The sequence below is a fragment of the Phalacrocorax aristotelis genome, chromosome W (assembly GCF_949628215.1).
Source record: "Phalacrocorax aristotelis chromosome W, bGulAri2.1, whole genome shotgun sequence".
NCBI lineage: Eukaryota > Metazoa > Chordata > Aves > Suliformes > Phalacrocoracidae > Phalacrocorax > Phalacrocorax aristotelis.
In genome coordinates, this window is record NC_134310.1 from 29543454 (window position 1) to 29570340 (window position 26887).

At 44.3% G+C, this 26887-nt stretch overlaps 1 protein-coding gene across 5 annotated transcripts; it reads right to left on the reverse strand.

The window, feature by feature from the left end:
• On the reverse strand, nucleotides 1-26887 carry DAZAP1 (DAZ associated protein 1). 5 transcript variants are annotated; one of them, XM_075077270.1, is made up of 13 exons: nucleotides 26697-26857; nucleotides 20352-20392; nucleotides 19729-19895; nucleotides 19350-19415; nucleotides 18624-18734; nucleotides 16195-16243; nucleotides 11524-11606; nucleotides 8005-8158; nucleotides 6474-6503; nucleotides 5905-6045; nucleotides 4826-5008; nucleotides 2773-2861; nucleotides 1-586 (listed from the first exon to the last, which is right to left on the reverse strand). In XM_075077270.1, the coding sequence occupies exons 1-12, from the start codon at nucleotides 26726-26728 to the stop codon at nucleotides 2782-2784; spliced, it is 1137 nt and encodes a 378-aa protein (XP_074933371.1). In that variant the 5' UTR covers nucleotides 26729-26857; the 3' UTR covers nucleotides 1-586; nucleotides 2773-2781. The 5 variants fall into 5 exon arrangements, with proteins under 5 accessions (XP_074933371.1, XP_074933372.1, XP_074933370.1 ...); XM_075077271.1 differs by lacking the exon at nucleotides 2773-2861 and having other exon boundaries at nucleotides 26697-26887; XM_075077269.1 differs by lacking the exon at nucleotides 2773-2861 and having other exon boundaries at nucleotides 18624-18731.

The following is a 26887-nucleotide window of genomic DNA, read 5'->3' on the forward strand; positions in this document are numbered from 1 at the left end:
TTTCTCTTAAAAATTTCACAATCTGTAAATGTATATATTTTTTTCTTTTAAACATAAAAGTTTACAATATACGGTAAAACAAAGGCTCAGGAAAAAAATAATTTCAAAAAAAAGAAACCTGAAGTTTTGAATTAAAGCTGAAGACATTTTTAAAACCCTGTAGTTTGAACCAGTGACATTTTCTTTATTTGTGCTGATGGGTTAGAGAAAGGAAAATATTTAAAAACTGCAGTCCAAACACCCACAGCTTTGCCTTCAGAAGCCATCTTCCCCCACCCCCCAAAAAAAAAATGTTGTTAGGTTTTTCTTCCATCAAGTATGTGATTGTCACAAGTTCAGAAGTCTGGGATTCCTGGGTTCAGCTGGTACCAGGCATCCCTGTGTGGACAGAATTCCCTGATTGCCAGCCCACGCTAGCGCCTGTAGGGGTGAAATCCTTGCACGTTATGGTTCTGTCCTCGTCCAAAACCACTTCCTCCTGCAGGTGGGCCACTGGATGGTTGCACCGAGGGGCCTCCATAGGGAGGGGGTTGCTGGCTGGGATCAGAGAAACCTTGTCCAAAACCACTCAAGTCTTGTCCATACCCTGGGGAGAAGGGGAAAGAGGCAGCAGAGTCAGCTTCCAGTAGCATCCGCGCACACAACAGAGGCGCCAGTTCAAAACCTGACGCCGCTCCCTCCCCCCTCGCGCACAGGAACAAACACCTCGCTCTAAGACGCTAAGATAAGCAGCTGCTTTCAGCTCTGGCAATTATCTCCCTTCTCCTACAAAGAAACAGGCAAAAAGCAGGAGTGAATAGGTATGCAGGAATGGTAGTTTTCCCCCTCTGAGGTAAGCCCACCCTGGCTGAGGGTTAAACTATCCTATTACGGCTGTTCAGAAGCTTGAAGTGGCTTGCAGGTTTGCTGTCAGCTCATCCCAAATCGTTTGTTGGGTTGGGTGGTTATTGGCTAAAAGCTCGTACTGGCAGGTTCAGCAGAGATGAAGATGGAGCAAGGAAGTTCTTCCTGAAATCTCACAGCTATTAACCTGCAGCACCTCCGACCGACTGCGTGGAGTTATTCGACGCTGGCTTTCTAGAGTCAGCCTCGCCACCTTCCTTGGAAAGTCAAAAACCTCCTTCGCTGAAAAGACACGCTGGAGAAGGCAATCTTAAATTCCCTTTAAAAAAAAGAACAACCAGAGTGCTGCTGCCTGAATATGCATTTTAATTAACTGAATTGGCCTCCCTTTCAAGGAACACTCAATTCAAAAAATGTAAATTGAAACATGGGGGGGCAAAGCAGACTCCAGAAGGTCGCGGCTACTGCGCCCATTATATACTTTATAATGGAACCCCCGGTCCAAAGCTGCTCTTAGGAAGAACTAACGTCCCTCCCCGAAAGCTCACTGCACGGGCGGGCTGAAGTAAATTTGTTGCGAGTTCATAAAACAAAGCCCCGTTTCAAAACGTGACACCCCGCTGCTACCGCAGATGGCGGCAAACGCGTCTAACCCGGCTAAAGAGAAGCAGCAGCCAGTAAGCGACTACAGAGCCCTTCTCCCACGGCCCCTACCCCGCCGACAGCAGCCGAGGTCAGTTAGTTTTAAGCCTGAAGGGGTGCTGTGTCTCAGCTACAGTTTACGCTAGCGCATGCTGCAGGTTAACATTTAGCTTGCTCTTCCTCAACCTGAGGAACGAAGCGCTTCTCCTCTCCTGCCACCCTGTCCTCCTGCTCACCCAGCGAGGCTGCGGCCGCCGCCCTGCAGCGTGGCCCCTGCCACAGGCCAGATTCAGAACAGGTTTAGAGGAAGCAGGATTTGGGGACAGGGAGAAAGGGCGAAGACGAAAGACTTGCTGGAATTCTTGCTGCCGATATGAAAGCCAACCAGATGTAAATTAAGAACACTGAGAAACTGAGAAATTCAATAAAAGTTCCTGTAATTAAATACGACTCTTAATCATAGTAGTGGCATCAGCGCAAGCCTCTGCTATGAAAGATGGTATTAGGAATCCTAATTACTAAGTACATTTCTGCAATTCTGCTTCTCTCTATGCGGGCTTAAAGCAGGTTTAACTCTCTTAATCCAAAATCACGTCTCTTAGCATGTCTGCAGTATTTCAATTTCAAGCTCTGCCTGTCTCTCAGGACTTGCTACCATTAATGAGCCTTAAAACACACTATCACAGGCTTCTATTAGCTCAAAATGCTAATCCAGTCATTTTTTTTCAGACAGAGATAAGCAGGCAACCAAAAATACAATTTAATTGTTTGCCAAGGGGTGAGGCTCAGAGTGTGGGGGGTGGGAATCACATTATTCTCGCTGTACACTGCAGTGTTACAGCGCTGAGTGGTGGAAACCACAGTTCTCAATTTGTTTATCACAACGGAAACCTACAGCGTAAACCTGAACAGCCAGACATTTACGTACACATTGTCTCCCCCTGCTTTCTTAACTCCTGCTGCAGCTCTCGGCTCGCACCAGCACCTCTGCTCTAAGGCAGCCGTGCCGACCGTTACGGTTTTACTGCCTTGCTTAAGAACCCGAGCTCAGTTCGATTACGCAGGATAAAGCCTCGCCAGCGCAGCAGCTTGGGAAGCAAACGGCGGCGTCATTCGTACTCCAGCCAGCCGACGAACAGAGAGCTGTACCACCCGTACTCACGAAAGTAAACATTCGAGCCGCATTGTTCCCCCCCCCCCTCTTAAAAGAGACCCTGCAAGAAACCCAAGTTAATTTCCCAACCGCAGATATATCAAGAGCATTGGTTGTAAATAGGCACCACCTACCTAGGCTTCTCACTGCTCAGCCTGACCATAAGAGTGTAAACAAAGTATTGGCGCGTAGCCTGAAGGGTCTTGAGAATAGGTACCCAGCCCTAGTAAGAAATGAGGAGACCAGGGTGACGAACCCCAAGAGAGCCCTGTACAGAGATAATTTTTCAGGGTGAGGAAGACACACCCACGTTAGTGTTTCATTTACTAGCGTTCACATTCATCCCAGCTGTAAACATAGCAGCATTTCAGATGCTGTCAAGCCAGGACAAATCTTAAAATGCCACAATGATTAGATAACTCAGTGCTTCTTTAAAGCCCACAAGCTTTATGCATTTATGTAAATACATGCAGATCAGCTAGACTGCCTATTGTACAGCAACGCTACTGACTAATGTACGATCACATAAAGTGCTGAAGCTCTTTAAAAGTTTAAAAGATTTCACACACAGTTTTATGAACAGGTGGATGATTCTGTGGTACTGAAGCACATTAATCACCTCCATCCCCGTTAGCACTTGTAACAGCTTTCAGGCTAGAAAAGCCCTCCTGAGGTGAGAGACTAACTGCAGTTGTGGTTTAAACAACTAACCTCCTTAGCGTTCTTCGGTCAAAATGCAGCCCTACACACCTCTTCCTCCCTCCCTAGCACTCTTAAGAGACTAAGAACACCTGAAATATTTCACTGGCAAAGAGGCTTCCTAGAACAGGCAAGAGGCAAGGGGTACCATACACACCAAATACTGGAATCCCCCCTCCCCAGTTTTTCACAATGCTGGAAAACAGATTCTTCCTCAACTTCAACACATCCCAAATATTGGCTCCTCACTGAATATAAGTGACTGTGCACAGATATATGCTTCATTTAGTAGGGTCCACCGCCCTCCAAAACGAGTCTGCAAAGAGACGAGTTCTGGCAAGATGAGAAAAACTTCCTCTTGAGTCACAAGGGCAAAGCTATCTATGAAAGCCACCATGTTTATAACAAACAAATTGAAAAACATTTCAAATTCCTCAACACAAGAACATACGCCTGCTTTACAAACACATCTGCAAGGCTAGTCTTCCTTCAGAGTCTAATTGACATTTTCAGAACCTCAAATAGTATCTATTTCAATATCTTCCTGAAGTTTTTGTTTCGTAACAGTTTCTGCAGGCACTTTAACTGAGGCAGGCAGGCACTAACACATGGAGAACTTGTTCAAGAGGGGAACAGTCCTAAATCCAGGGGGCCTAATGCACGCAAAAAGTTCACTTCAGGAATAAAAAATGACCAATTATAATCCCTTCCAAAAAACAAAACAAAACAAAACAAAAAAAGAGTATGCCACAAAGAGCTCCTTGGAGAACACTGCTCAGAAGCGCGGCTGAGCGGAAGGGCAAGAGGAGAACTCCCTCCTGGCTTCCACAGGGAGGAGCAGAAATTTTACTCAGGGGCACAAGCACCTGTCTAACAACTGGGGGGTTTTTTGGTATGTACTGGCTGCCTGGCTTAAAACTTGTTACATCAATGTCTTCTACCGGCTCTCTGAAGCAGTTATCTATACAGCACAACTGAGAATTACACACTTCTGACAGAAGTACAACTTGCGATAGACAGGAAAGGAATGGGAAGAAGGGAGAAGGCACGCAGCTTGGATTCTTACACCAGTACTGCTTGCCTCCCAATGCTACTCTCACTCTCTGAGTCTATTCTCCATCCTGATCAAAGTCAGTTACACAAAGAAGTTGACTACAAGCTCCGTGAAGCTCTTGGAGAAAAAAGTTTTAACTACGGATTCAGGGAGAGTACAAATCGGTAACTTACCCTAGTAGCGCACAAGTCCCTGAAGACTATTTCACAGCATACAAGCAACGCTTTAGAGTTGATTAAGAAAATACCCTCTGGCTAGAATACTGCATGATTTAAGGATCACTTGAGGGCTGATGGCTGGTATTCCCATCCTGGAGAGAAGTGCCTTCAGCGTTAGCAAACTCTTTCGGAACACTGACTTTCTACCCAAGTATAAAAGAAAAGCAGGAAGGGGAGAAACATCAAGTTGAGTTCATTTTATATGCAGTTACTTACCAAACTGACTATAAGGGAATTCTGGCTGAGCAGTTGGGGGTTTGCTCATGTCCTGAGTTGCCTGAGATGGTGGTGGTGGTGGTGGAAAAGCTAGTGGTGCTGCCCCCGGAGTGGCAGGTGGAGGGGGGACTCCAGGTGGGGCAAACTGGTCAGGTGGAGGAGGTGGAGCACCATAACCAAAACCTGAAACACGAGGGAAGTACAATACATGTGAAAAGGCACGGGTAAACGCCACCCTGACTTCTTGCTTGGCTTTACAGCAAGACACAATTTTTTTAAAATACTTGTAAGTCTATTAAAACCAAAGTGTTTGTAACCTACAGCTGCCCATACAGTCATTCACTCCTATGCTCTGGCAACCACTGTGGCTAAAGTCCCCAACAAGGTACCTCCTAACATGAAAAAATCTCACGCCAAAGGGAGGCTGCAGCCACATCAGCAACCAGAAAAAAGCGATAAGAGTAGAACTAGGGACCAAACTCTGCGCGCTCACGTGCACACGTGAGACATGAGGAGGAAGCCATATTATCCAAGATTTTAGGAGGGGAAAAAAATATCCCCCAAAAAAACAGTTTCTTGCAGAACAAGCAACTCTAGATAACCGGGTGCTATTTTTCACCTCCTTTTTTAATTTAGGTTTGTGACTAGACTTTTCAAAAGGTGGCCTGAGAGGGTAGGTGCTAAAATCCTATTTATATTTCCAACGCCAGTTGTGACCTTAATTCCTTAAGCTTCTCCGAAAAATCCCAGCCTGTGTCGAGCCCAGGTCACCATGCAGTAATCCCTAACTTTTCTCTCAGATGTTGTAACAGGGGTACACAATAAATCTAAATTTGTTTAGCAACACAGATTTAAACTGGAGAACATAACAAATCATTACTGCACCCAAGAAAAAGTAACCCAACTCACTGACAAAAATACGTACATAGTTAATTATGGCTCAGGATATACAATCTAGGCAAAATATTTAAGGTTATGTAAAACATGGTGGGGGGGGCTCCAAATCCAGAGAAAGCTGAGCAAAAGCTGAAAACTGGATTTGGTGACGAACTGTCCTCAAACTCCCGTAGGTTACTTACTAAACGGTGGAGGGGTGCCATAGCCCTGTGGAAATCCTTGGGGAGGTGGGAATCCTCCAGGAGGTGTAGAGACTATGTATGAGGTAAATGGTGGTGGCGGCGGCGGAGCTCCTCTTCCTGGAGGAGGTGGTCCATATCCACCTAGAAAATTAAGAGAAACCAAGAACTAAAGCAGCTTAATAATAAAAAGTTGCTGCTTAAGTCTGCATCCTCTAGATGGGGTAAATCTGCTTGATAGATTTCTGACAGTCTCAGCCTTCTATGAATTCTTTCTTTGGGAAATATTTGTCCTTCAAGTATCCCTGCTGTAAATAATTGCAGTTCAGAATGTAATTCCTCGATAACAAATTAGCGTGGTTGGCAACAGCAGGATGTATGCCAGCTCCCATTACTGATTTGTTAAGAATACACTGTCTTCTCCTTCGCTCTTCCAGGGCAAATTCAATCAAGCTTTTAAATGTAGGTTAAATACTACAGAAATCCACAAATCACTGTGAATTCTTAAAGAACCTGCACCCTCGCTCAGTAGAATTTTTCTTTTTAAAATTGGTCCCATATAACGTACTTACCAATTGCCTGTCCAGCTGGCACCCACATCCCTAAAACAGAACAAAAAAGCGACTTATACATGACTTGAAGCTCTATACTATGAAACAGGAATGACTTAGAAGAAAGTTGATCTTGCTCTGGGCTCTGGAAAAGGCTGGGTATCCGCCCAGCATCCCTTACAGATCTATTTTTGTGGTCCGAGAAATAGTCTTGGACTATCTCTGAATATGCAGTTCTGAAGAGACTCTGAATCGTTCAGCAAATAACACGCAGAAGAGACAGCAGTCCCCAAACCCAAACCAGACAGAGTGTTCAAGATCTGCCAGCATACCAAGTGCAAGAAACTATATAGCATGAAGAACAAAAATACCAAGAATCACAGCAGACTACACACCCAGTGCATTGTTAATGTACTACCAGGTCTACTCTAGTCATTTCTGAAGGTTTTGGACCATAAAAACATCATCCTCTGCATTCGTTGCAGCACTAAGATTGAAAGATAAATGCATTTATGTTTTACATTAATCTTTCCAGTAGACCAGATATAATTTTCTCTACAAATAACCACACTGAAAATAATCCAGTTTCTCAATTTGCGCAGTTGCAGATTAGCACATCTGTGCAGAATGTCAAAGCCTCAGCTGCAGCTTTCAAGTTAATAAGCACCATGGGGAAACAAGCAATCCCTCCGCTGAGGTATCATCTATTGTAGCAATAGATGAAGCGGTGACACTCCCTTTGGCCCCCCAGGTGGAAATTTCTCATATATCAGAGCAAGCAAGTTCTGTTCTGTCAAACGCAACTCAATTATACCACCATATTTCTCCGTAAGTTATCAAAACTGTCTTCGGATGAACTCAGCATATTTATCCTGTCTTCAAAATCTTGTGGGGGTTATAGCCATCAAACCCAAAGCACTTGGCTGCTCCTTTCAGCCCTGAAGGGTTCAAGCTAAATCAAGAAAATTATATGCAGTAAGTGCTCCCCTGCACCACTGCCAGGCCCATAGCTGCTTGTTATTTTTCCAGGCTACATTAAGCAATAAAATCCAAAGACAAGACCATCTGTTTTTCTCTCATCCCTTTCAAATTGTACTTATAACTTCCTCTGAAACTGCCTCATCCTTGAAAACCCATATTTTAACACAATTTTTCATTAGGGTCTCACGCAGGCCACAATCCCACAGCTGGAGTCACAACTTGAGCCATCGAGCCTTCTCAACACCTTCTCCGCAGTACCGAAAACCGTGCCAATGCCAGGTGGGGGGAGGCGGAACCGAACAGACAAGGAGAAGTCCCAGGCTGCCCGGGACACATGCTACACTCGGCACAACCCACTGACTTCTGCTCTATGCAAAGTGTTTTGGGAAAAGAAGTGAAGGAACGATCTCAGCAGACTTGGGGAGGACTGACGCGTGGAAGTTTAGTTCTGCTACCAATAATCCAGCACGGCCACGGCACCGACAAACCTGGGGAACCCTCGTTTGCCAGTTGGACCAAATCACCAGTAACTGCAAAGGCGACAGCGACTGCGAGACGGCTAAAGCAGTACCTTGAGGGCCATATCCTTGTTGCCAGGTCGGAGGGGGCTGCCCTGCCCAGCCGTTGGCAGCGCTCGGCATGATCCTGCTTCCCCACTGGCTGGCACCGGGTGGCCCTGGAGTTTGGCTTTTGCTATCACGAGGCTCTGCGCGTTTCACCTCCACCTAAACAAACAGAGTCGCCATTTAGGAGAGATGGTGCAGGTCAATATACCCCCCTTCCCTTCACACACACCCTTAATTACACTTAAGACTACACTTAGCATCTTATGACTTACGTCTAAATACTTAATTATTAAACTTAAGGCCAGTAATTTAAAATGTTTCTCAGGTACAACATATACGATGGTAAGACGTTACAAGTCCTACTATTGAGGTATTTCAAGTAAAACACATCCTACAAATCACTTATGTTTCATCGTAGTACAGTATTCATTGGCTTTAATCTTAAAACAGCAGTACCCTCTTACGACGGCTCTTCACTTTAAAAAAAGCATAATCTTTTAAATCGCTGATATACGAATTTAGCGTTTAAGGCAGGAGTTACAAAGATGGCGTTTCCAGTAAAAAAAGACCTTGGGGGAGTAAAGAGCACGCTCTGAAAAAGGGTACTAATGCTTTAACCGTTCAAACATGTTTGGGGTTCATTTGAAAGTTACAGTTTAAACCCACCCCATCTAACTACAATTTCAGCTCTGCTCATACCTGAGAAACACACATTTGTTTGTTTGTTTTTTTGTTTGTTTGTTTTTAAACTTAGATTTTATTTAAATGTCTAATGGAAGATAAAGACTTACCTTCCCCAGGCTAACGCTTAAAGAATCTCAATTAACTCAAACAATGTCAGAGGGAATGGATGTGATAAGAGAATCTTACATTACATCTAACAAAAAAGTAAACAAACATGCAAGTAATAAAAATGGACAGTTGAGTCAATAAGAAGCAAATCTTCATACTGTGTTAAGTCAGTGACAAAAGCCCTCCTGTTTTTAAAATCAGTAAGCCACAGTGCTTAACTTATTTTATTCAAAGATAAAATGTCCTAGTGTTCCAAGCCATCGAATAAGTGCATTTGACCTACTTAAAATAAGCTGCACATTCAATATAAACCTCTCTCTCTCAAAAAAAATATCCAGTTTCTGATTTAATGAAACACTCTCAGCACTCATGCATGCTGAATTAAAGTCTTTTTTTTTATTATTTTATGATTAATTTTAATGGGTGCCAGAGTACAAAGAAAATAAATCTCAATCATCAATGGGCCTGAGTAGTATGGAAAATAAAAGTATTCAGAATTCTTCCTGCCATGTCTTAAAAACCATTCATGTCAGAGAACAAACAGGAAACAGGCACAAGGCAAGGACAAAGCCCCCCGCCCCCACCCCACTGCAGATGCCCCAAGGACATTAGACATGACAGTAACCAAATCTCTGTCAGCTGAAGGCCCTCCCAGAGAGGAGCCGAGGGAATTTTTCAAAGGACTCAAATTAATGAGTCTTAACACATTTGCCTTGAGGGAATTCAGTTCTTGCTTACAAAAGCAGAGTCCTTCTTGCAATTTTAATTTTTTTTCCTTTCAACAACATATGGATTCATTTCAGCAATACCTTTTTAATTACCAAAAAGAAAGAGATACCATTTTTAAAGCAGGCATTATTAGTCAGTGAAGAGAGCGGAGTATCTGGAGCTCTGTGTGGAAGAATTCCATTAATTTTTCAGTGCACATTTGGAAGCGGTGAACTGCCAAACCGAGGACTGAAAAAAATCCCCGTGCAATATTCTTAGCACCGAGGTTAAAATTCTACACCTGCCTAAAGCCCTGTTTCCACCAAGAAACAAGGCACCTCCGCTGCTCCTGGCTGAAAACACACTGCATGCCTCTGCTTTCCATGTCATTGAAAGGAGAAAAAAAAAAAGGCAAAAATAAATTATTTCGTTTTGGTACTGAGGCTGTTGGGGAAACGACGGAGAACTCTGAATTAGCACTGAGGTATTCTGAAAACCGGCAGCCGAGGAGGCGACGTTTGGAAGGCTCACCCAGGGTTCTCCATGCTCTCCCAGAACCATTACAGCAGATGTACTATCCTTTGTTCCTACTCGTATCGAGCTCGCCGCTTTGTGACGTGACCTCTCGTTTAAGTGGCTCACGCAAGTTTAAGGCGATTCCGAGGGAAGACCAGAGGATGTACACAGGATATAGCTAATTCATACACATACCGATGTACATGTACTGCTGTCAGCGCATCTGCTCACAAACGGGAGCGCTCAGCTGCTCGCAAGAGGGAAACACTAGCCGTCAAGAACACACGCTAATGTTCTTGAGTACACAGGCACACTTCTTCACTTGCTTCGCTCCCGTTATTAGGAAATCAGCCCACCCCTCAACCCCAAAACAAGTTCACAGGAATAAAAAGCATTATACACTGCATAATTAACCAGAATCCCACTGATATGCAAAAATATATCCCCTCCTAGCTAAATAAATGCTTATGAAACATCAGCACATAGAGACTTTAAAAGACAATGCAAAATCGTACAATGCAATAATTTAAGGCAAGTGACAGTGTTCTTGTGTTTCCTTGAAACCTGGTCACTCTAAGGTTAGCAGTTTTAATGCTTAGTTTAAAAATTGTGGATATACTGTAATGCTGCAAGGATTTTAAATTTACCAGAATTTCCTGTGATTAAATTTTTCTTTAAGAAGTTATTTTCTCTGTATAAAACCTGGGTGTCCTGCAACAATCTGCTTTGCTTTTAGTTGGTTTTTTTTTCCACAGGTACAAACATGTTCCTTGCCGAGTAACATCAAAGCAAGCCTAAAAAATTCCTCCCTATCAAACACCCATTTGCTGACAACACAGTATGAAGATGAAACAACCAGAGGTCACTTAACTGCATTGTGGTTAAATACTATATAGAGTACGTGGGTTTGTATCAAAGTTTCACAGTAAGTGACCCAATTTTTTAAAAAACCAATCCTTCACGATGTTTTTTTTTTTTTTTCTTTTTCCTCTTAAGCTTAAGATTATATAAAGTAGATTGTCTCACACCACCTCAAAATTTGAGTATCAAATACACATCTGAAGGAGTGGTATCTTAAACCAAGCCTTGAACAACTCAGATTTTACTGGGATTCCGATTTTCAAACAGCTGGAAACAACTAACCTCTATCTTTGCACCTAAGCAGTGCTCCACACAAAGGCAGTCCTCAGGTCGGTGTAAGGTAAGCTACGCCCAGCCAGAGCAGCCCCCCAGGTCTGTCAGCACAAGGCCTTACCCAAAACAAGAGAGCCCACAGCCTAAGTTCTCAGGCTTTCAAGATCTGCCTCCTCTACGGGCTAAGCCGCAAGCTAACCTCACCCCTTTAAGCAAACTCAGAAGACTTTCCCCACCTTCATGGATAAAGCCTCGAATTTGGACACGCACGCTCTCCCGCCTAACTGAATCGATGGTTTTTATTCACCAGTGAAATTGCTAGTTGCCCAAGACTTGGTTCTTTCTTAAGGTAAAATAAAACTACAACTACACACTTTTTTGCCCATGATGTCGTGAAAATGCATGTTGACAGCCTGGTCCACTGATTGTTCGTCCTCGAAAGTAATAAATCCAAAACCTAGCCAACGACGAAGAGTGAATCAAGGTAGCAGGGTGTTGTGACACAAAACAGGATGATGAACAGTATTAGGGGCGGACCAAGGGTTCAAGCAGGGGTTTCAGATAACCGAGACTTGTGTTAAATTTTCAAAAAAAGTCAATCTGAGAAAATTGCGATGGATACTTCCTGTCATTAGGCAACCAATGCCTCATCTTGGCTTCACACATGCAACTTACAAACTGAGCTCGTTAACTACCTTTGGATTTTATTCCTAACCCACCTGCCAGGAAATGGAAAATAGTGCTAATATAGTCATAAGTATAACTGTGCCACATGATTAAAAACAAAATACTTGTGGGACAGCAGATGAAAGTCGAGCAACTTTGCTGCTCCTGTCTTTTGATTCAGACTAGGTTCCCAAGGAAAACCTATCATGTCCCTGTTCCCCAAAGCTGCAAAGCGACTTCCTCCCACCCCCTGCCCCGCTCGTCCAATTAGGGAATATTTTCTGTGGAAAATAAAAAAAGTTGTCTTTGAAATGTAGCTGTTAAAGCATGAAAAATTTTACCACTCCATGGATGAATGAGAAGCTTCAGAAACTAACAACCTAGATCAGAGGTTCTCAAGTTTTCCACACCTTAGAAAAAAAGCACGTACGAGGCATCGCTCCTTCCAAACGCGGCAACCCGTCAACTATGGAAGCGTTGCTCACACGGAGTGCGATACTTGCCGTCACATCCCTTCATCTATTTTATTTCTTCTATTTCCTGCTACTTTTCTCTTGAAAATCTACCCAACACTTTTCAGTCCCTCTTTTTGCCCAAGACACCGCTAACTGCTCCAGGTCCCCAAGGGCAGCTCGGCCCCTTGTATCTGACCACAGCCCTCGATGGCGGCAGCTCGGCTGAATCCAGCAGCTTTTAAGGGTTGCGGGGGAGCGGCTGACGCCTGCAGAAGACGCTGGAAACGAGGCAGAGCCCCGGGACTAAACCGCTTTTCGAGGTCACACTTTGAGAACCACTGCACTTAGGTTGTAGCTGCTGATACTGCCGAGAGAGTGGCAAAATAGTGGTTAATTTCACAGAACACGGAGGCTGGTTCATGCCATCAACCACTCATTGCTGGTGTAACAACCAAATCCCAGGAAAGGTAAGAACACATGCAGTACATAAATTGTGCCATTCTTTAGATTAGCTAAGGGTAGAGCAATAAAAATTAGAAAGAAAAACGAGGTGCGGCATCAAAAGCATATGGAACATGGATGCATTTCTGCTTTTCTGAAACCCAAGATTTCCCCCTTGGTTTGCATTTTGCTTTGCAGCTAGTGCTGACAGCAGCCATATATTGCTCTAAAGCGTTAAACAGAAATACAGTATCTATAACAGTTAGTGTCTCTCTAAGCTTATCCAACTGGGTTGGGTAAGCCCAAAGAGGCCTATTGTAGAGAAAGTTTATATATAAAAAAATACACAAAGATACAGGCCAAAATAGATTCCAGCAGGTCAAATTCTGCTGTCAGCAACAAGAGCAAAAGACATCACTAAAATAAACTTAAAATAAAAAGGAAAAAACTTAGCATTTCCCACACACAAGAGACTGGCAGTATAAACGAAGTTTTGTTGACCTGTGATGAAAGCAGCCTCAAAACTGAGAGCAGCATTTCATCACAATATATTTGTCTGAGGTTAACTAGAAATCTAAGTACTAGAGCCAAAAGAAAAGTATTTGTATTTAAATCACACATTTAGTATTACAGCCTTTATCTAAAAAGACACGGGAAAGAAAAACGATGGGTACCATCTATGTATGAAGGGCCGCTCGTTTAACTCGATTCCAAGAAGACTGAAGGAGGGGAACAGATTGTGGAGTGGGGATGGGGTTTGGAGCGGGAGAAGGAAGGAGAATAAGAGGTCATTGAGGAAGCCAGCAAAGAAAAAAGAAAAAAAAAAAAAGATTTAAGAGGGTCAAACACCACAAGATAAGGAACAGTGGACAAATCAGAGTACAGCACACAGCAAAATACCAATAACGTGAGATTTTAAATACAGTAAAAGTGATGAAGTCTATCATCCAGTAGGTTGATTTTTTTGAAGGACAGGACTTCACTGAAGACTAGAGAGAAACTAATTGCATTTAGCAGGAATCCAAGCGGACTACCGAACAGAGCAATGACGCTGGTTTGCAGCCAAGGGGAAGAGGAGAACAAACACAGCAAGGACCTGTAAATTACTTCACAGTTGTTGGTATAGCCAAGAATAGAAAGCATGAGAAGCAGAGACTGCAACAAAGCCACTGTTTCTTTTAAGATCTAACGAGGCTGGCTGCGCTTATACTTGGGATTCTGAAAAGAATTTTGATGAAAGCACTGCTTGCAGGAGAGCTCACAGAAGCAGGCAGGGACTGCGAGTAAGCAAAGACGACCGGGATGCTTGAAGACACACAGCTGGCTCCTCAAGGGCATCGCTGCAGCTCTCACTACCTGAGAACCTGGTTCCCAGCGTTCTTGCGACAAGCTGAAGGTAAGTGAAATGAACGCTACCGGGATTAGTAACAGGGATAGTTCTTCCCCTCCTCCTACCAGCAAACGAGTCAGATGGCATGCAGTAAGGGACTTGTTCAAAACCCAAGGATGGTAGAAAGTTAATGGAAGAAGGCAAAGTTCAGAACGGTACAAGTAGAAGATGGCGGTGCATAGGCCTTTTAAATTTCATAAATAGCCATTTAGAGAGAATTAACCCCTTCTCAGCCAAAACCAGCGCAGTATCATGTTAAAAGGACAAGCGTAGAGACCGAGCAGCACTCTGCAACCGAACACAGACCGGAAAGAGAAGGCAAGAGAGAATGTTCTGGATGCATGACCAGGAGCACCGAACACAAGCTCTGAGGAGTTTTTCCTAGCACACCCCCAGGGACTAAACAAGGCCATTTTTGGAGATGACTGTTAGTTACCAAGCTGCACCAAAGAATGTAACAGAACAAAAATGAAAGCCAGAGCAACAGGATTCAAGAATGCTCTAAGAAGTCAGATGAATTAAGGGAGAAAGAATTCTGCAGAACATCTGCACGCTGGATGGGGACAGATAGGTTTTCAAACCCATGTGCATCTGTCACTTCTGCTTTAAGCTACCACCTAGGAAGTGGACCCAAAGCCCTCTATTTTTTAATTATTTTTTTTTTTTTTTAGTATAGCTTTAAGCAGAGAAGCCATTAATTGAGACCAGGATTAATCCAGACCAGGCACGATGCTTTAGTACCTTTTGCTCAGAGGCTGCAAGGCTGGGATTAAATGTTACACAGATATAGATGATACAATAATTACTGTAATATTTCAGAACTTCAGCCACAAATTACATTCAGATGCCCATATCTTTGTCTCCACTGCCTCCTCTATTTAAAATCAGATGCTCTAGAGCATTTAAATAGATGAATTCATGTTCTGCTTAAATAAAAGGTATCCGTTGAAAGAAGATTAAGATAGCTAAAGGAGGAAAACAAAAAAAAAAAACAAATATATTGAAACTTCGTTTACACTCCAATAAAAGACAAAGCCCGTCCCTCCTCTGACTGTGGAACTGGCCTGTACCTCTGTGATAAATTATCACCTAGAGAGAAGAAATCTAAAGAGATATCGTTAATCACAGTAAAACAATTCACAGAGAGAAAAGAAAAAAAAAAGAGAACTTACTTAACATTACCATACTTTACTATGAAACACTTAAATATGTCACTAAGGATGTATGTCTAAATTAAAAATAAAACTAAGACTTAACAGCTTAATAAATATGAAGTGAAGAATATATTTCTTAATAATGAGTCAGAAGAGAAATGAAAGTTCAGATGGCAAACTATTCTCTAGCATGTAGAACATGCTACAAGGTGGTCAGTGCAACTAAGCTTCACGTATTTAAAATATTGCCTCTTAATTGTCAAACAGATGATAGATGCAATGGAAGGTGGATGACATGAAACTTGCTTCATATTTTGACCAAAGGTTACCAACTTGATTAAATAGTCTAGTGAAACTTCCGCTTTGGGTTTTGTTTTGTTTTTTTCTTAAAAAAGCGGTCTAGCATACAGGGATTATACGTCCCAATCAAAATATATATATTTCAGAATTACTTTGTCGTTTAAGGAGTTTCTTTAATTTTAAGTGAAGCCATTTAACCAAAACAAAAAGCATATAATGGATGGATTCTGTTCTAATCTCATGTTCAGAAGGGCTCTGAACAAGAGTAACCCCCCCATGCAACTAGAGACAGCAACATACCTTTCATGTGGAACAGGAGGGAAGTCTGCTCATTTCCCCCCCCACCAATAGTGCCTTAAGCCACAGGAGCGGCTTGAGAATCAAATTTCATTCAACTAAAAAAACTAGCAAAAAAACCATAAATGAACATGAAACATCTGACTTCAAATGCACAGATACCAACTAGGGCTGTAGGTGAAGAGTCTAAACTTGAAGTGATATTTGCCCAGTGAATTATTCTTTTTCCTGAGGCAACACAGAAAGAAAACAGTCTACCTTTTCTGATGGTGTGAAATAGTTTGCCATCTGACTATAGGAGAGTATGAAGAAATTTCAAGGACAAACTAGATCAGCCTTTACCTCGGGGCCTCTGTTTCTCTGCGTCATAGATCATTACAACTTCAGTGACCTGGAAGAGAGAAGGGAAATTCTACTAACTGTGCTACCAGGGGAACGCTATAAACAGTTACTACAGGCTGGTTTCCCGCACTCCCTCCACAAAGCACAATTAAATGCTCGATGTAGCCATTGATACCAGGCTGCTCTAGCACAGCGCCGACAAATTGGGAATATTGCTCTTGATGGGAGTTTAGGAAAAGCCGGAGTTCATCTGTTCTGAAAAGCTGTTACATTGTGGCTTTTTAAGGTCTCATCACACTTAAGGTTTTAATCTAGCATTAAGGTCGCTACACTGTTTATACCCACACTATAGCCTATAAAAAAACCCAAAGGCTTCTGTTTTTCAACAAACTGCTCATCAGTGTAGCTTCTTAAAAGATTACTTTTTCCATTTATAAACATTTTCACTCTCAACATGAAAAGCAGCTTTAACTCCAAGCACATTTAAAAATTTGCACGGCTTCTCTGAATTACTTGAATATCGGTGCGGCACAGAGTACCGGTTATAAATCAGTGTTTAAATAGCATTACACAAACCCCCCTAAGTTACAGATGATCAGTATCGGTGCGATTTTAACTTAAAATAACACCAAAAAATGGAAAATGCAAGCTGTTCGAGGGCTTCGGGATTTTTTTCAGAATAAGCACCACTGTGAGCTACAATTCAAACAGAACCCGAGGTGTAACAATTATGTCAAAGGCAGTATCAAAACAGCTGAAAGGAACTGCCTTGAAATTTCTCAGATGCAGAAAAGTGGTCACATAATGTGTGTGGTCTCACAGAATCACATCTTCACCTTCAAGTCCATCTTAGGACTTTTTTTTTAAAACTAGAATCCCGTGAATTAGCTTAAAATCTGACACAAATTTGCCTTCTACGTACAGCCAGGAAGCATACTTCTCAAGTTATTACGCTATATTCACTTGCTTGAATATACCCTACTGGATGCTAACTGCTGAGGCTTACCCCCATTCGGGGATTATGCCACGTGCCAGATTCTTGCCCCACTGCCCTGTTTGGGTCCCCAACTTCACCCTGGCCGTATTTACCGAGCACTTACCATGCGCAGGCGCCAGTGCCTGCTTTTGGCTCCTCACTCTGGGGCCAAACACATACGTAGGAGCCTCTGCTTCTCCAAAGATAACTCATCAAGAACGCTACACAGACCCCCCAGTTTCTACACTATTGTTGAAGTGCTGCTACTTACTTTTAAAGGCACTTGCACTTAATGGCTGCTACCCTCTATATTTGGCGGAACATAACCCTGTATCTCCCAAGCCATCCAGAGGTCAGAACAGGAAAGCCAGAAGTCTGTGAGGAAGAGCCTTTAGAAATTATGCTCCACAGCTGTGGAACATGCTCCCCCCTTTTTATTAAAAGTTTACTGCAGCCTTTCGAACTAAAGAAACAGTTGTTAGCCATTGCCTTTTATTTTTTTTTATCTTAATCAAATTTTAAATACAGTACTGTTGATAAACTTAGCCACTTAAGAATCAACAGATCCTTTGCTGCCACCAAGGAGAGATCTTCGAGAAAGGTGATTAAAAAAAAAAAAGTATCACTCAAAGATGGCAAGTTCACATCTGCTGGCACAATCTTGAATTTAACTCGGGCAATCTAAGTTTCTCAAACTTATTCACAGCTGAATTTAGTAGTTTAGTTCAATAGTTTACCATCTTAAAGGGGCAACAGATAAATGGGAATTAAAACTAACAAGAAAAAAACCCCAAAAATCAGACGACACAGACATTTCAGTCCAAGGTTACAAATGGAATTAAAACGAGGTGCATATTTTCATAGTACTTTGTGTTTTGAGTAGTAGTTTGTCTCTAGAACAGAGGTTCAAGGGACAACAGAGCTCAGCTGATTCCAGACAATGATTTAAAAGCAGCTACTGTTACCAAAACAATGGCAGAGACTGCAAAATTTAACCTATCTGTACACGTAGCCCCAGACGAGGATCTTGGGCACAAGCTCACTGAAGTACTCGCTGTTCCCTGCCCCTCCCCCAAAAAATTCACAAAAATTTTTTAATTGCTGAGCTGGAAGTTATTAATTGAAAAGAGAAAAAATTATTCTTAAGCCAACTCAACTCAGGAGTTTATGCAAGAAGGGAACAGAATAATGCATGACGTAGATTTAAACAAGAGGAGACAGAAGCAGTGAAGTAAGTTACTTATCAGAGCAATAGATTTTGACAAACAGCAAGATACATTTCAAGACGATGAACGTTTACTACAGTTTATCACAAAATGCTTCAATATGTCCCTACAGCAGTTTGTCTAAATTAACCCAAAATTTGACAGCTTGACGAAATCTGAGAAAAGGCAGTGGGGAGGGAAAGCATCTTGCAACCGACTGATAACTGCCATCAGGCTGAATGACTCACCACTCCGAATTTCTTGAAGTATTCCCTGAGCTCTGTCTCGCCACAGTTATGAGGAATCCCACCAACAAAAATTTTATTTGATTTATTGTTATCGCTCCTGGATCCTTTCTGCTAAATCAAGGAGGAAAAAATTCAGTCAGAAGGACAATAAAGTTGGCTACTTCTATCATCTTACACTTCAACATGAGCAATGGTGTCTTGCAGGTGGAGGGGGAGCCATCTCCAGCTCAAACTCTCCCAGTCATGACTGCGAAGCAACTTCACATTCAGCTCAACGTTTAGCGTTCGCAGCTGTAACCCAGCCTCTGCTCTTCAGAAGACCAGAAAACTAGGGACTGTGTTCTGAGGCCATTTACTCATTTCAGAACAAAATCATATTAACCTGCAGGGTGTGACGTAGCCTGGAAAACGTCATCGGTCCTGCGAGTGCGCTTTCGGACACTTGTTTCAAGACGCGAAGAACTCAACTAAAAGCATCGCCAAGAGCTTAAGAAAATACCACGCCCACAAACCGAGTTTGATGAGACAGAACGCTGTATTGTACTTGGAGTCCTACCATGGAAATCTAAGCAGAAGACGTTTTTCAGAAATAAAATTTACAGTCAAGGCCTGCATGCTGACTCCCGATTTTAAAACATGGCTATAATTCAAGTGGATCCAATAAACTGCTAGAAGGTAAGCTAAACCTTGGAAAACAGGCAGGATACACCAAATATTTTTCCTTACCCATCCTTCCTTCGGTCGTGTCCTTTCTGGTTGCATCCCTCTGGGTGTACATGGCTTTGGATCAATCTGGAAGAAGTTTGGTCAGATCTCAGCGTGCAGAATATTGTTCTAAAAGTTACGGTTATGGCAGCTGAACACAGCACCGCTGAAATCCAGCTCCTCAGATCAAAGCTATCGTCAATACATGGCTTCTACAATGTGACACAAATCCTGGAGTTAAAGCTGTCTTACAATAAACATTTAAAACCAACCATCAGGTAACTTTTACACTATCTAGTCTGCAAAGAAGCAGCCAGAATTTAAAACAGATACGTAAAGAAGTCTGGAACAGAAAGTTCTGAAGCAGAAGAAAACCCCCAAAACATGAAAAGCAACTTACATTTCGGCCATCTAACGTATGAGGTCTACTGGCCAGTACTGTTCCCACACAGTTGGGATCTTTAAATTTGACAAATCCAAATCCTCGAGACTGATTTGTTGTTTTGTCTTTCATTATTACACAGTCTACAACTTCCCCATACTGGGAGAAGTAGCTACGAAGAGTTTCTGTTAAAAAAAAAGCATATATTAAACAGAACCAGGTATTAACTTTACCAGGCTGTGTTTGCAATCATCAGACAAAAGATAAGCAAACAGCTAAACAAGTTCAAACTCGTCTTTAGAAAATTATTAAATTTTACTTCCTCTAAACAAATGGTACGCACTGCTTTTATTTCCACCCACACAAAAGTAGCCTCACAGAAAAGCAACGGTAAAAAATCATCGTCATCTACGTTGACAAAAACTTCAACACCAAACACTGACAGAAAATATAAAGCCAAAAAGTGATTAACGTATATTTGAACTCTCTCTAAAGGAAATCTTTTTCATTAACAGGAGAGAGCAGTAGAATCTCATCCAAATCCTCCTACCGCAGTACTGCCTGTTAAAAAGCTGTGTATCTGTACATTGTTCTGCTGTTCACTAAGGCCTGGCTTAACGTCTGTAGAATACATAGCTTACCTTGCGTTGTACTCCAGTCCAAGCCACCCACAAACAGTTTTCTGCAATTGAAGGATACAGGAGTTTTAGGGTGCTACACAACAGATGCTTCATCTTATTTAACACAGAAGTCAGCTATTCTGAAGAGGCCTGGTGGTACTGAGGCCTCCAAAATACACTACGAAACCCGTTCTCACTAGAATTCACTATTCTTTGTGACAACTACCTTCTGTTCATGAAGACACATATAAAACTGAAGCATCTGGTTTGGGAGCCACAGGCGTGAACAGAGATTGTCAGCTTATTAGAGGAATGAATTTTATCCTTTTACACAAGGAGAAAGGAAAAAATATCAGAAAAGCCTAAGTTCATCCAAACGTCTTATTTCCAGGCACTCGAGAAGGCAGTGTTGTTTTGAGAAATCATTACAATAGCCAAAAGATTAAAAAAAACACCAAACCACAACACAGAATATCCCACAAAGTACATTTACCTGCTCTTCTGGGGCAGAAAGGGGAACACTTCATAGTTCAGAAAGTATGTACAAAACATCACTGGAATTATTTGAATCACAGAATCCCAGGCTGGACGGGACCTCAGGGATCATCCAGTCCAACCTTTCTGGGAAGAGCCCAGTCTAGGTAAGATGGCCCAGCGCCCTGTCCAGACGGCTCTTGAAGGTGCCCAACGTGGCCGAGTCAACCCCTTCCCTGGGGAGATTATTCCAATGGTGACTGTCCTCACTGTGAAAAATGTCCCTCTCGTGTCCAATCGGAATCTCCCCAAGAGCAATTTGTGTCCATCCCCCCTTGTCCTCTCCATGGGACTCCGTGTAAAAAGGGAGTCTCCGTCTCCTTTGTAGCTGCCCCTTAGGTACTGGTACATGGTGATGAGATCCCCTCTGAGCCCCCTTTTCTCAAGGCTGAACAAACCCAGCTCTCCCAGCCTATCCTCGTATGGCAGCTTCCCAGTCCTCTGATCATGAAAAGTGACCCAAGAAACTCATTACAAAGTCCATCTACCTGGCTAAATGGGGTGTTTGGATTCCTGTCCAGGCCTGGATCATTGGCCCTCAGTTACTTACACAACTTCTCTGAGCAACAGAAGAGAGCAGCTGCAGCGTCCACGCGGTTCCAATTTAAGGATGAAAACAAAACCCCAACCTTCTGAGATAAAGCAAACTGACAGCAAACCGGACATCCTAGTTTGAGTACCTGAGTCCATTCCATGAACTGCTTTAATCCCAGGTGAAGGATCGAAGAGCTGTGCACAGCCTTGCATTAGGCCTCTGAAACCAAGTTCAAAGAAGAGCTGGGCTCCCCTACTTGCATTTGCTACCTACCGCTGAGTGTTACCAGAAAGATAACTGACAACCGCAGTAGGTTAAAAAGATTATTCCACAAAAATACACTAGCAACACAGCTGCTGCAGCCCTTTGTAACAGCTGTTTAGCAAAAAGAACACCACACTCTGAAGTTTACACATTTGATGTCACCATCTCCTACATTTAGAGGTATCGTCGTATGGAAAATAATCCCAGCGGCTGAAGTTTAATACCAATTTACAAATAATACGCAATGCAAGCGCACCTGCCCTGAGATGATGTGGCCAGCTTTCCCGTGCCAGAAGGTCAAAGCCCAACAGGAACCACAGCCAGAAGAAACAGACCAAATGCTGAACTAGATGCAGCAGCTCGATTCAGGCACCACCTGAAATTTCTGTACTACTTCTCTAGCTGCATGATTGCGTAAAACAGCTGACAGGAGTTTTTCCATCCTCAGATCAAAAAAGCTGAAGTCAGCCCTCAGGCTTTTTGAGGCTGAGACTACCTGTGTTCTTGAAGTACTGTCCTGGTAAAGGAAAGTCCTCAAACTGCTGCTTAAAACAAGCAGAAACCCTTCATCCACTCCTTTTATGTGTTACTCCCTCGCTCACCTAGAAAGACCAGTCAGAATCACTTTTGCCTACCATTGTCTTCTAGTTAAATGAAAGCAAAAGTAGAACTACCAAGTTCACGGCTAAGATAGAAGGCAAACTTGTGAGGCAAGTACTGAATAACAGAGTAGCACTAATTCAGCAATTACTTGTGAAATCATTTCACAATCTAGTTTAGGGATATCTCCAAATAGATGAGAGTGTCATGGCTAAAACCCAAACTAAACCTCACGCTCAAAACTTAAGTCAGATCTGAAGCAACCCCATCTTCTGAAAAGAGCATCCAAATCTGCACCATTTCATGTCAGAGCACGCCAAAGCACCTGGGCGAGTGCACAAAGAGCAGTGAGATGCCCGACTGCCTGCTTTGCAGCTCTTTATCAACTTCAGGGCGTGACAAAACTTCCACACAAAGTTAATCTACTCCCTAATTAAAGGTTAGTTCAAAGCCATCTCAACACTTGGTCCTTTGCAGGAAGAAGTTCTTCCGTTAATAGTTCTACGGGTCTGCACAGAAAAGTGCTGGGATGGTTTATCTTTGGAGGATGCCCTCTATTTCTCTCATCAGTCCTCAAAGAGAGGAGCCATAGCCTGCTTTGTCTTCTCCTCGCCCTCAGACATACCCGAGTATAGCTGCAGCTGAGCTGAGGCTGGGAATTAGCACACCTTCACTTAAACAGAGAAAATTGAGGTTCTAACAACAACAACAAAAAAACCACCCTTAAACTTCCTCTCACCTGCGCTCTTCAGGAGCAGCTAACTGCAGCGAGAACTGGCCCCCCCAGCCAGAGAGCTGCTGTGCGCCGGGAGCATCAGTGAGTGAAAGCCTCACACCTAAAAGACCCTGCGTAGCGGGGCAGTTTGCAGGAGAAACCAGCAGACCCAAAAAGGTCTGCTTTGATTCATTTCTCTGTGATACACCGTCACATCATGACCCTTATGCAACAGCCAATAGTAACCAAACCAGCGCCTTACCCTACACGTGAAAACAAGGGGTGACTGAATTCAGCATTACATGGCACATACAGGTCTTGTTCCGCTGAGGCAAATTTTATTTCCAAGTCGCTCGTTGAGAGGTGATGTAAGTCTTATGTATAAAAAAGTGACCAACTGTTAAAGCCCAGATCAAAGTATCTCCATAAGCAGGCCAGAAAACAGCCGAACTGGCAACACGCAAAGAAAGTACAGTCTTCAGTGTTGCAGAAGACAGCGGCTGCATCTGCTCCTGCATTATCATAATGCATCTGATAATGACACAAGCAGGACATTCCACCCATTATCAGCCCTCTCTGAAAGCAGGCCTGTTCTCTGCTTCCATGTTCCAGGATGACGAAGTTTTTCTCAAGGATAGGAAAACTCCCCCACCTCCCTCTGCTGGCAAAGGGCTCGCTCGTGGCATCACTTCAAAGGGCTTATTCAACACCAGCCAGATCTCAGCAACAGGTCGCTTTCTGGTAACAGCCGAACTTCACCCAAGGCGTCACCACGACCGTCCCTTCGCTACGTCTTCTCTCCACATACAGGACCCACGTGCTAATCTGCGTGCTCCTTCTTGCGCCATTCTTTTTAGGGAAAGTTCTATAAGGAAATAACTTTATTTCCTCCTAGCAAAGACAAAAATAACTGTTCTAATGCCATATTCAGATTAAAGTTTTGACGGCCCGTGATTGTACGTTAGCTACGGTTTCTCGACCCACTGTATATTGGGATTTTTTTTTTAAACTAAATTTGATAGCTTGGTATATAAGATCAATCTGAAAATATCAGCTGCATTCCGACAGAACATGAAGCTGTCTGCAGGGAAGGAGGACTCCCCACAGTTAGTGGTCATTGAAACCTTCCAATTCCAGTATTAATTGTTTGTAGTCCCCCTACATACATTTAAACAAACAAAAAAGCAGGGTTGCCTAAGGTCACCTACAGCAGCTGTATGTAAATACATGGCTTCTATTTATATGCACACTACAGAATGCCAAAAGCCAGGACTACCCTGGCCTCCGACTCCTCCACAGACCGGTTTGAGCACACTGAGCAAATGCGAAGTTAACTAATCCCCGCCTAACGCGGAAATCTAGTCGCAGTATCATACGTGACATAACGCCAGGTGAGCGCTTGCTTCCCCGCGTCCCGCTCGCGTCACCAGCCCATGCAGGAACTCATACGCAGGCTGCCTCCTGGCCTCCTATACACTTTTTGTTCCAAGAGTTTATGGGCTGGCAGTTATTAAAGTTAGGCCACCAGTTTGAGCCTGCTGACACCACTGTCCTCATCCCTATCTACCTTATATAGTTATATACCCTTGAGGGTCACATACCACCCCCAAAACCGTACACCTCCATAAAGCCACAGACTGCAGCACTACAAGGCTGCTCTAGTCCATCCCCAGCTGAAGCAAAGGCGACTCCCCGGCACGAGCCTGATGAGACACAGAACACAAGCCCATTTCTTCCCGCAGATCTTCCTCTCCGCCACGACGGCGTGCGTCATACACCGGTACATGAACAACACTGATGGATATGGCGCACCTGAAGCGGCAGCGCTCCTCGTTCCAGAGCGGGAAGCAGAACAACGACTCTTCCCAAGTTATAGTACATGTAATAATAAGTTTTAACCAAATTTCACGAACCCACGTGTTCTGCTTCAACTCTTTCCTGACAAAATCTTACTTCCTAATTTATTTTCCACCATAAACACGTCTGTCACTGAAGCAGCTAATCCCAGCATCAGTCAGAAAGCATGCGCAGGTACTTACAAAATCACACTCTTTGCCTATGTAAAGTAACCTGGCAGTTTGATTAACATCTGTCGTTTCTCTTAGCACAGACTCAACGAGCTGCATCCTGTAGGACAGAGGGGTCTCAAGAGCAGCACTTTCTTTCACCCAAAATAGTCCCAAATATTAATTACAATGAAGAACGCTCATAAGGCCCTACCTACTCCTATCAACACCGCCGCAAGGCCCACGGCCTTCTGAAGTGTTTTCTCTTGACTTAGGAACTCTGCCTAGAAAAGCAGTTAAATTCATAACTTCCCATTAAGACTCGCATCTCACATCAGCTTTCAGAACAACTTCCTTTGCACAGCTGCAGGTTATTCTACCCCTTCTTTCACCTTTCTGTTTGAGCACTTTCGGGGGAGGAGGAAAAGAAGAAAATTAGCACCTCTGATTAAAATCCAATCCTTTCAAATCTGATTACAACTCAGAAGGATCAAAACCTAGGCAGCCTGCAACTGGGAACAAGCTCTGTGGCAGGTGGGCCTGTTCAGGATGAAAGCTGACCACCTTTCCCTGAGTAACTCACAGCTGCGCTCACCTACAGCTCCAAACAGCGGCGTGGGGGGTCAGCTCATCGGGCACCAGGCAGCGATTGAGGCCCAGGAGCAAATAAAAATAATTTCAGAGCAAAACCTACACATTTAAACACTCCTCATGCGATACGGGTTGTCTGTAGCAACACGTTCCATTCAAAACACTCGTCCTGCCTCTCGTGTTTTTAAGAGGACACAAAGAACGTGCCCAGTAAATAGGCAGATTGCTACACGCTGCAGGCAGCACGGGAAGAGAAGCCTGCTTCGTGTCCACTCTAGTTTCAAATAAAAAAAAAAAAACACCAAAGGTGACCGGTTATGATGTGCATATTCTGTGCCACAACTTGTAGTGAAAGGTAAGCAGCCAATCGCTGGGTTGATTTTGGTTTGTTGTTTTTAATTTTCTTTTTACTATTTTCAGTTCTAACGTGCCCAGGCTACAGCCCCGTCATTTAAATGTCGCTAGGCTTCAGAGCGGAGCGCTGCGGCGGGATAACGCTAAGTAATACTAAACGCGCGTCAGGAGGACGAGAGCAACGCCAGGCCGGCGGGCTGAAGCAGCCGCAGATTCTCTGGGAAGCCTTTAAAGCGAAGCAGCGCTGCCCTGAGTGGAAGGGAGCGCGCCCGCGAGCGGGAGGCGCCGGCCCGCCCTGGGGCAGCTGGGGCGGGCAGAGCGCGGCGGGCCAGGGCCGCTCTGCAGCACGGCGAGGGGTCGCTCCCGCCCGCCGCCTTTTGTCCCGCCGCTCCTCCGGTGGGACGCGAGGGTCCCCGCGGCCGCGCCGGGCTCAGGCGGGGAGCGCTGGTGAGTCACGAGTGGGTTTTACACCTCGCTGGGAGCGGGGATGGGGGGGGGGGGTGTCACGCACCGACCCCCGCTCGGTCACGGCGGGGCCGGGGCGCGCGGGAAGCGCCGCGGGTGACCTTGGCCGCGCGCACCTGCCGCAGCCCGGCGCGGGCCGGTCACGTGGGGGGGGGGGGGGGAAACAACACTCCCGGTCCGCAGGGGCCCAGCATGGCGGCGGCGGCGGCACCGGCCCCCACCCGCTCCGCTTCGCGGCCCCTCGCCTCGGGGCGCGGGGAACAGGGGCCGCCCCCCCTCCCCTCACCGCCCTCCCCTCTCACCCGATCTCGTCGGCGCCTCCCACGCTGTTCATGGCGGCGGCTCCTCGGCGGTATCCGGGGCCGCGCCCGGCTCTTCCCCCCGGCGGCGGCGGCACCAGCGGTAGGTGGCGGGCTGCGGGCGGGCTCTCCGCGCCGTCCGGCCGTCCCCCGTTTCCCCCCCCCCCCCCGCGCTCCCCGAAGCTGCGCAACGG

Excerpts from the sequence above, each read along its gene's own strand:
- DAZAP1 (XM_075077271.1), bottom strand. The coding sequence starts at position 26,728 with ATGAACAGCGTGGGAGGCGCCGACGAGATCGG. Across the intron at positions 19,896-20,351 it reads GGACTGGAGTACAACGCAAG|AAACTCTTCGTAGCTACTTC; the intron begins GTAAGCTATGTA and ends TTTTTTTAACAG. Across the intron at positions 587-4,825 it reads ATTCCCTTATAGTCAGTTTG|GGTATGGACAAGACTTGAGT; the intron begins GTAAGTAACTGC and ends CCTTCTCCCCAG.